Genomic DNA, 10,443 nt, shown 5'->3' on the forward strand with positions numbered 1-10,443 from the left:
TGGATAAAACAGTTCCTGTTTCACCTACATTATCACTATCCTACCTATTATTTTTTTACATTATCATCACCTATCTGTAAGGTGCTGGTAACAGGGTGTCACGAATGTCACAGAAAACATTGATTTTTTGGTCAATTTTTCATACACCATTGATTATGATGTTTTAGATGGATTCGCCTCTGAAATGTAACTTATTTGACGTCGCTTACCCAGGCACCAGCATCGGCTTCAAGAACATTGCGTCGAAGATCGCAAACGAGCTCAAGCTGTGACTGCCCGGGCACGCCCCGCGGCGGCGGCGGCGGCGCCGCTCGCCCCCCGCCCCCGCCGCGCCGCCCCCCGCCCCGCTGGCGCCGCCCGCGCCGCCGCCGCGCGCCGACAGCCTGCGCCTCTCCGCCGACGACATGGTGCTGGTGGCCAACGCGGGGCTGCGCACGCGCGCCGGCACGCTGGCGCACTACCTGAGCGCGGCGTGCCCGCTCGCGCGCAGCGCCTACTTCGAGCCGGAGCGCGAGCGCGGCGCGCGGCACAGCGCCAGCACGCACGCGCTGCGCCGCGAGCGCGACGCGCCGCCGCCGCCGCCGCCGTGCGACTGCCTGCCCACGGAGCCCATCCCGCCGCCGGAGCATTTCGATTTTTGAATTTCGAACGCGCTCTTGTTGCGTTGCCTTTGTTGGATGCGAAGTATGAACTGCCTCGCTCCGTTCGTTTGTGTTGACCGTTTTGAATTTCGAATTTGTTTCGCGGCGGACGGAGGCGCGTTTCGATTTGCGATTTTTTGTCTATGGACTCGCTCGCTCCGTTTTTAATTATGTTGGCTGTTTGTATTTGATTTGTTAAGGTCAAGCGCGTTCCGATTGTGAATTAACGGTTTTATATGAAAATGAAGTTTTCTGTTCACTATGCACACGAAGGCGGGCGACGAATGAGTTTCCACGGGCTTAAATTATAAAGTTAGTATCTGACAGACAGCGAGTTAGCGCACATCCCGAACTAGAAAAGATATCGGAACGCGGCTTTCCCCTATGTTACAGTTTTGTTTTTCTTTCGAATTTTAGCAATAATATTGTTATACACACAAAGGTGACGCGTCCGACCCTGCGTGCGCGTCACTTGGCATAGAGAAGTGCGAAGCATAGCTATTATACTCTATGGTTAATCTATAAATAATAATCATCGACAAATATAATTTAGGTGATAACTTTTTAATTTACGTTGGACATGTGTAAATAATTCAGCGCGTGATAATTTTCATCTTTACACATTGTTTTATTTGGTGATTCGACATGTTTTTAATATTTTTTTAACGATAAAGTGAGAAAAAAGATTCAATTTAATATTAAAATGGGCGTGATTAACGATGTGCCAAGATGGATCTGGGGCCGATGGTGTTTCGATCGATGCATTATTATTATAATTTTTTTTTATTAGTTATTTATATGCTCTCAATTAAACAACGCCTTTGTAAAATATCATCACTGTGAGAATCACGTGGTTTTTTATTATTTTTAATTGTAGATAAGTGTCGGTCGGGGTCGATGGAGACGGGATGCGTTGTTAAACTTAATCTAATATGAAATTCGAAACATCAATCGTATAAAAAGACATTTATAGAACAAAAGGAAACAGCATCCAAACAAACCTTCACCGGACATGGCGTAATTTTCGTGCTATCGCTTAATTATTATTATTAATTTTACGTATATTAATAATGTAATGTAATAATGTACAAAGTGGGTTCGCGCTCAACATACAAGTTTTAGCTTAGTGTTAATTGTAATTTTGTTTCCAGTCTAATGAGAGTAAAATAAAAAAAATAAAGGAAAATGCAAATGGCTGTCTGTTGAAATGTAATTAGGTAATCATATTACACTTTTGCTACGGAATTTGAGTATTGCTTGAAATGTTGTAAGAGAATTAATTATTGCTAATCCTTATTTGTTTTTTTGACGTCACTTTAGAAATTCTTATGAATTTTATTTGTAGAGCACACACACCTTACGAACTTGTTTTATTTGTATTGAAATTTGTTGAAACGTTCGACTCGTATTATACTCAATTTTTTTAGTCGATATTTTTTTATTGATTCTGATGTGACGCCAAAAAATTAAAACGGCTCTCGAATGCGGACGCGTATGGCGTGGTCGTGAACAATAATAAGTCAGCTGTTTGACTGTGGTTTAAAAAAAAATCTTTTTTTTATCTGGCGCGCGTCATTCGCGTTCGAATTTTGAAAACTAGTTGAAATCTGTGTGAAAATGGTCGTTTGTACGCGATCGCATGCACTTGTCTCTTTCTAATTATAAGGCTGAATTAGAAAGTGTCAAAATTGTTTTCTCATTTATAGTAACGGGCGGCGATACAACTCGCGCGCATTATAGGGTGACCAGTTAAATTAGTGTAATGTGATGGAAGTATTATGAACTTTGTAGTTATAGCAATAATGTTCATCATGATTGTGTCAAATTTATTAATTTTTATTTTTGTTGTAGCAACCCTAATTAACGGTGCGTTCAGCCTTTTTGTGATTTCGTGTGATGTTTTCGGAGTTTTTTTTTTTTGTTTAATTTTGTCATTTTATTGTGTGTGATATGCATACTTACTAGATATAATTAAACATAGGTCTGTATGTATGTAGCCGTGCGGCGATCGCGTTTTTTCTAAATAATCTTAATTAAGCGTAGTGTTATACTTTTACATGAAAATCACAAATCTGACACGTCGGCTTCGTATATCGTGATCATCGCAATATATTATATACCAAGGATTTTATATTGTTTTACTCTATACCTTCTTGTTCCCTATTTAATAATGAAATTTGTACATTCATTTTATATCTCGAATATTCTTTTTTTTTTCATAAATGCAACTTGTTATGAATACTCTTTTGAAAATGTATTATAAAGGTTTTAAACGTTTTTTTTTTTTAATTTTAATGATCTCGGAGACATTACAAAAAGTAATCGTGCCATGATATGTTAGTAATAAATGTACGAAATGAATAATATAGAACTATAAATGATTTTTTTGCGGATTAGGAGAAGCAAATTTTATTTATTTTCATGAAACATTATTTCCGGTGATTTGATTGATGTGATGTAGAAGTTTATTTGCAATCTTAGATTTTATTGGAATATACCTCGAGTTTTTGTACAGTTAACAAAAAAATTATGTTTAAATTTTTATTTGTAATGAAATAAGATGTCGCGATACGCGAAGCCGCTACACATAATAATGGTTACATACTGTAGTTATATATTTATATATATGAGCTTTGGTTTATATAATTTAGAATAGAGTCGACCGTTCCTGTGGGTTGGCTGCGGCGTTTGTGAGATATTCAAGTGGAAATAAATTTTATTTTTAATTCCAATAATTGTTTTTGTTTTACTCTTGTTTATATTCTAGATATCCAGTGAAAAATAAAAATAAAATTGTTTTTGAGAACAGGCGAATCTGCAGGGAACTAGTGGACTCAAACTCAAACATTTATGTATTCCATTAGACTCCTAGAAGCACTTTTGAACGGTCATTACATAGTTTTACCAGGGAGTTAAGTAAGTAAAACAATGCACGTATTTATTTTGTCATTTTATTTTCAACAACATAATATTTGAGCATTATAAAGTCATTACGATAACTTAAAATCTAGTTTGTTATACACGTTTGTATTCTCTTAAAGTACAATATTTTGAAATAAGTTATACACTTATCTACTAATTACTTACTAGAAATAATAATATATTAAAGCTTTTAAAAGTCGAAGTGTTATAAGTATTGGCGATACTTTAAAATAATCACTTAACTTGGCGATAAAAAAACAGTTCTTTATAAGATTTAAGTTAAATGCGAATCGCTTATTAAAATTTTAATTACTGCTTCTTATTTATCGGGTTTCCATCTAAATCGACTTCTGTGCTAGGTACTAGAGGTGGTTTGAAACCGCCATACTCTATTCTCAAATTGGTCATCTTAGGAACCCTGTCCGTCCGTCTTTGCCTATCGAAATCCTGATTTCTTTCCCAAGTGAAATTGTATTCTTTCATCGGCGGAGGCCCGACATATTTCTGATCATTTGTAATACCATTTGTTGGTAGATTTTTAGTATTCGAAGCGTTTAAGTATGTGTATGAAGAAGCGTATTGGTTGCCCCACAATGTTGTATAAACTGGCATTTTGTTCAAACTCTTCAAGTACTCGTCGCTGGCTTTTTGTATTTGATAATTTCTCTGCGATTCCGCCTGTTGCTGCGTTTGGTAATTTTGATTTGTTTGTTGCAGCGTGGACACTTTGTGCAGGGGAATGTAGTTTATATAATGCGCTCCGTTCTGCGTGTACCCGCCGTTCCCGTATCCGAAATATATCGTCGGATCTATCTTCTCAAATTGATAAGGTACATCCGGTTTTTGCACTTTTTCTGCTTGATATGGCACTTTCACTTCCACCGGAACTTCTACGGGATAGGGGACCCTTTTTTCAACAGGGTATGGTTTGTCAACATACTTCGTGACGATGACTGGTTTTTCCACAATTTTCTCGACTACAGTTTTAACTGGATAGGGCACTTGGACAGGTACTTTTTTCTCCACAATGTGGTCAATGTGGACTGGATAGGGTACTTTCTTCTCGACTATTCTGTCCACTGGGTACGGTTTCGGCACGTGCACTTGGTACGGCACGGGGTGAGGCACTGGGACCTTAATGTGTCTCTCGACTATCTTTGTGACTGGTTTTTCCACAATTTTTTCTACCGGAACCGGAATCCGCCTTTCCACTGGGTAAGGTACGGGCACTTGGACTTCCTGAGGCACAGGGTAGGGCACTTTCTTTTCGACCGGGTAGGGCACAGGGACTTCTTTGTGAACGATTTTCTCGACAGGTTTTTCCACTGGCACTGGTATGTGAATGTGTTTTTCGACAGGGATCGGGTAGAGGACTTTATGTTCGACTGGAACTGGGACAGCTATGGGAGTGGGAACAGCTATTGGGTGTATAACGTTTTTTTCAACAACCTTTTCCACCGCGTAGGGCACATGAACTGGTCTATCTACATAAACCTTGTGTTCTACTGGATACGGTACGCGTACTTCTACTGGATACGGCTTTAACACTTCAACGGGGTACGGTTTGTCGACGTATCTAGTAACTTCTACGGGTTTTTCCACGATTGTATCGTATCGCACTGGATACGGCACGGGTCGATCGACCGGCACTTGCTTGACCACTTCCACTGGTTCTGGATAAGGCACTTTCTTCTCTATATATCTGTCGACGTATTTTGTTACTGGAACCTCCTTTTCTATGATAATTGGTTGTAGCACTTTATCGTTGTTCTTGTAATTTTGATGAGATTCGTACGAGTTTCTCAGGTTTGCGTCATTTGGTTTTACAATAACTTCAGTATATGCATTACCAGCTCCGTCGTTATCGTTAGATTGCGCGTTATTTCCTTGAGAGTTGTGTTTATTTTGTTGATCAGGCTGATTTCTGTCATCGTTTGCTTGGATCGATTGCATATACTGTTCGTATAATGCCTTTGCATAGTTTGGGGGTCGTCTGTTATTAATTCTGCCGTCTTCCATATATTCGTGATATTCTACGTCATTTATATGTGTTATTTCCAAGGGAATCGATTGTTGTATTTCTATAATAGTTCGCTCTTTCTTAGGAATAACAGTTTTGGGTACGTTTTCACTTTCCGAAATTTCGTGGTCTTCCTGATGATCACTTGTATCGTTATTAAGAAGTCGCAGAGCTACTGTTATCGGTGTTAAATAGTTCTGGCTGATTGGCCGTGGAGTTATATTGACCAGATTTTCTTCGTTATTATTGGAGTTATTTTCATCTAAACTGTTTTTCACAGCGACTAATTCATATCCGTTTTCGATATACGGTACCATTGTGGAAATAAAATTATTAATAGCTTTGTCTTTGAAACTTTCGTTGTTCGACTCCTCCACAATGATTGGAGAATTGAATTTATATTCATCGATTATATGATTTTGTTGTACGTTATTATCGTGTTGTGTCTTTGTATTAACGATATTTCCGAACTTTGTGGAAACCGAATGTAGATTGTGTGGTGTGATTCTTTTGGAATCGAAGTAACCTTGTGAGCGAGCACTGTATCTTTGACGGGGCTTAATTAAATCATCATTTAACGAATACACTGATCTTTCCACAGCATGATTTATTTTCAAAAGGTCTTCGTTCGATATTAAGTCTTGTGTAGAAGCGACTAAGCGAGATATTCCTTCCTCCTCAGTAAATGTCACTGGTCTTGATGTTGTTGAGTCGGATAGAGTTGAATAAATTAATCTTTCGTTTCTTTCATTTGTTGTTGGCGGATCCACTTGAAAGTGAACCGTACCGCGATAGGATAAAGGCGTTTTTTCCTTAGCACCAAAGTCTCCAAGTCCTGTATTGAGGTGATTGTTGGGAAATTCGAAGTAATCGTTGGATTCGTGTACTTTATTATTACTTGTTTCATCGTTGTTCGTGCAATTGTGGTTTTTAAATACTTGTACTACTTCGATATTTTGTTTGTTCGATTCTGTATTGAATTTGGTATTTTCCGTATTTCTATTTTCGTTTATTTGATAATTTGTATTTGGAACATTATCATTCGAATTGTGTTCCACGCGGAAATTGAAGATTTCCGATTTGGGTAGTTCGTTGTAGAAGAAATTCGGATATTGTACATTCTGCAGTTGTTCTGGAATTAATTGGAAAACTTGATTGGATTGTAGGCTCGGGGCTGGAAATTGAGTTTGGAGAAGAAATATCTCGAGTGGATTCTGAGCTCTGAGGTCCGATGTAGCACTTGTTTCTTGTGTTTCGTTGGGGATCTTGGAACTGTATGCTTGGGAAGGTATCTGAAAAGATTAGATTTACTTAGAATGCATAATTCTAATTATTATGAGTATTTTTGATGTGAATTTTATATTTTACCTACAACACACGTTTTTATTGAATAAAAAAAATTGTTTCTTTTCAATAATTAATTAATGGAAATTGTTTGACACCAAACATCAAATCTAATAAAAGGAACAAATCAATCAAGTTACACCTAATACTTCGTGATATGAAACATTTTATATTATAATCTAGCCTAGTGTAGCAATGTTTTCTATTTATTTATTTATTCTATGTCTTTTATAATATTACTAGCTGCACCCGGCAAACGCTGTTCTGCCTTACTATTATCATTTAGGGGTATGAAAAATAGATGTTGGCCGATTCTCATAGATACCGGATAAAATTTCATCAAAATCGGTCAAGCCGTTTCGGAGGAGTATGGCAACGAAAACTGTGACACGAGAATTTTATATATTAGAAGATTATATTAACCTGTCTATCCAAATCAATAGCTCTCTGGCCCAAAGCGAAATTTGACGAATGCGAGTGTTGGTGTCCATTAGTCGACACACTAACTGCGCCGTGGTACCCGCTGCCGTCTGCTATATACCTTACATGCTGGTCTGACTGTAAACAAAAAATGACCTAATATAACAAATACAAAAGAAAACAATCTGTTCGTCTGTCTATTCTACACGTCTAAACCGCAGAACCGACTTAGATAAAATTTGTAACGGAGACAGTTTGAGACCTGAGAAAGGATAAAGGATAGTTTATATTCCCTGATCGCTAAGTGCTATTTATATCCTATTGATTTAGGAAAATAAGTTAGCCTTCAATTTAAGACAAGTAAAATACGAAATAAAAAACAATACTAATAATATAACATTTGGAGATTTGAAGGATATTTATTATATGTTTTATACACATTTTTAACCCACGGCACCCGAGGAAAGTAGTCGTGGGCCCTAGGTAGCTGCGTTAGTGAAGAGGCCACGGGAGCTTTAACCGACCACAAACTTATATCAGTATGATTTTGTATATCTAAAGACACTTGAAAAACATATTTCGTCTTTTTTAACTATAGTTTTTAGCAGACAAGTAGATAAAATCAAATAATTTATTTAAAAAAGCAGTATTTTACTGTTTATTTGTACGTGTGTTTAATAGTGTCTGAAATGTCTGTACGTATATATATATGTCTACTAGAATTTCATAGTGTTTATCATAAATAAATACATAGCTACTAACGTGTTAGGTGTGTAAAAAATGCATACCAATGCTATATGAAGTTGATTACAGAAAAAACTCTGCGTCGCAGCCTTTTTAGCAAAGTCCCTTGCACTCGGCTTTTCTCGTATTTGCGTATACAATGTTATAACTAGTTGGTTGGTTGGTTTCACATCGATTTCTCTGTTTTTTTTTTCATTACTTATAATATTAGCCTATATATATGTAATATATAATATACAACTTATTTATTTAAATAAAATCGCGTCGCATTGTTAGTTGCTCCTCGGAAACGGCTCGAACGTTGGATGAAATTTTTATTTAGGTTATGTCTGAAAATCGCGAATCGGACGTAAACAATTTTTTAATTCCCTGGGTGATAAGGGTCCTGGCAGAACAAGATTGGCCGGGCTAATTACTAGCTGTAGTCATAAATGAACAAGGTTAAGCAACGGTCGTCGCGGTCATAAATCAGATGGGTCACCAATTGTTGTGCAACAGTGCGCAAGTCTAACTCGCACTTTCCAGACAGACTGACGAACACCGTCCCTTGCCTTTTTAATTAGGGTTTCAGGTATGAAATATCAGACAGTCACTTTCGCATTTATTATTACACAGATTTAATTAGGAAAAATAGATAATAAAACATTTTAATTAAATTTTAATCGAAAAGTTTAAAAATGTCTGTTGTTATTAATTGACAATATTTAACGCATCTTTAAGTCAAATAAGTATAAATATTAAATGGTACCTACTTGTATGATTTATTATGTGTTAAATGATCCGAAACGTGCGATTTATTATTGTTTTTGCTTGCAATTTCTCGATTCCTATCTCTTCCTGGTAAACTAATCGTTGTGATTAAACTCAAGCATTTATTAATTTAGACTTCTAATTTTTTTCATTAAGGCACCTTACAGCTGTTAATAATCTTTCTTATTACATATGAGAAACGCCAATTATACGGCACGGCAATAACTGAAAAATTATGTGCCAAAAAGTATGCGAAAACTACAACAACTTCTTTTATATAAAACTAGCTGGGCCCCGCGGTTTCATCCGCATAAGTCCGTATCCTGTAGGAATATCGGGATAAAAAGTTGCCTATATGTTATTCCAGTTGTCCACCTGTTTACGTACCAAATTTCATTGCAATCGGTTTAGTAGTTTTTGCGTGAAATAGCAACAAACGCACACACATCCTTACAAACTTTCGCATTTATAATATTAGTAGGATATAGTAGGATAATAAAGAGTTCTAGATAAACTCTAAATAAAAAATACATAACATAAATGTGAATTATAGAATCACTTCTGAATCGTCCCACAATTTTCCATAAGCCGTTGATTACTGACCGACTCCGCTCCAAGTTGGCGAATTTCGAAATTTGAAATACATTTGAATGATAAAATTAAATAAATATTTAGCGAAACAATTGGATCCCTGCTACAGAACCATATATTGTTATTTTAAGCTGTTAAAAAATCTGTTTATCAGTTTATTTGCTTAGTTAACGAAGTGCATAATATGCGAAGCTAAATTTAGTTAAAAAAAAAAACAATTAGGATTGTCCAAATAATTAAACTATATACACAGTCAGAAGCCCGTATCCTCTTCCCTTCCCTATCCTTCCCTTCGTTCCCGTCATAAATCCTCTCTGTATCCCATATTATTTTAAGTCATCAATCCATATCTAGAGGCGTAATCTCCAAATGTTCATGGGCGGTGATAGCGTCTACCATCAGGCTACCCACCAGCTCCAATGTCCACTATGACATAAATTATCTAAACAATAATTAACGTGACATTTATTCATTAATTTCTTTTGTTTCAACAGTTACTTGTTTCATTATTGAATATCAAATTGTTATTTAATATTATGTTTGTCAAAATGTGGGGGATGTAGCTCAGTGGTAGAGCGTTCGCTTTGCATGTGAAAGGCCCCGGGTTCGATCCCCGGCATCTCCAACTTTTTTAAAGTAGTTTTTTGGCTTTTTTCCTTAATTCATTTATTAATATGTACTTATTTTTTTAATCCTTTTTCGTTTCGTATCATTACATAGTATAAAACAAAGTCGCTTTCTCTGTCCCTTTGTCCCTATTTTAAATCCTTAAAACAACTACGCAACGGATTTTGATGCATTTTTTTAGATAAAGTGATTTAAGAGGAAAGTTTACCTATACAATAACATTATTAAACTACTCCGAATTTAACGCGTGCGAAGCCGCGGGTAAATGGAGGTTTAATTACATTATTCAATATGGTCACGAATTCTATGTGTAGTCCGGTCAATTTAGACATTCGAAGTTACATAAAGTCCCAACAAGCTGAATTTCTGTGAAGTTGTTTAAAA

At 36.6% G+C, this 10,443-nt stretch overlaps 3 protein-coding genes and 1 non-coding gene across 22 annotated transcripts in view; 3 read left to right on the forward strand and 1 right to left on the reverse strand.

Annotated features, from left to right (window-relative positions):
• Positions 1-350, forward strand: part of LOC119836082 (serine/threonine-protein kinase MARK2-like) — a 159,296-nt gene extending 158,946 nt beyond the window's left edge. For all 18 annotated transcript variants that reach the window (XM_038361317.1, XM_038361313.1, XM_038361314.1 and 15 more), the window contains one exon: positions 214-350. In XM_038361317.1, the coding sequence (XP_038217245.1) occupies positions 214-272 (59 nt within the window). In that variant the 3' untranslated portion in view covers positions 273-350. The remainder of the gene's footprint in view (positions 1-213) is intronic.
• LOC119836084 lies at positions 324-3,373 on the forward strand. Its single transcript, XM_038361321.1, has one exon. It carries the CDS (start codon positions 405-407, stop codon positions 639-641), a length of 237 nt encoding a protein of 78 aa, XP_038217249.1. The 5' UTR covers positions 324-404; the 3' UTR covers positions 642-3,373.
• Positions 3,374-3,576: 203 nt separating this feature from the next.
• LOC119835991 overlaps positions 3,577-10,443 on the reverse strand; it is a 19,854-nt gene continuing 12,987 nt past the window's right edge. For both annotated transcript variants that reach the window (XM_038361143.1, XM_038361142.1), the window contains exons 5-6: positions 7,351-7,485; positions 3,577-6,875 (exon numbers count right to left, since the gene is read on the reverse strand). In XM_038361143.1, coding sequence (XP_038217071.1) covers positions 3,873-6,875; positions 7,351-7,485 — 3,138 coding nt within the window. In that variant the 3' untranslated portion in view covers positions 3,577-3,872. The remainder of the gene's footprint in view (positions 6,876-7,350; positions 7,486-10,443) is intronic.
• Positions 9,986-10,057, forward strand: Trnaa-ugc. The gene has a single exon. It is a non-coding gene; the product is annotated as a tRNA-Ala (tRNA).

Source organism: Zerene cesonia, chromosome 22 (assembly GCF_012273895.1).
Source record: "Zerene cesonia ecotype Mississippi chromosome 22, Zerene_cesonia_1.1, whole genome shotgun sequence".
Lineage (NCBI taxonomy): Eukaryota > Metazoa > Arthropoda > Insecta > Lepidoptera > Pieridae > Zerene > Zerene cesonia.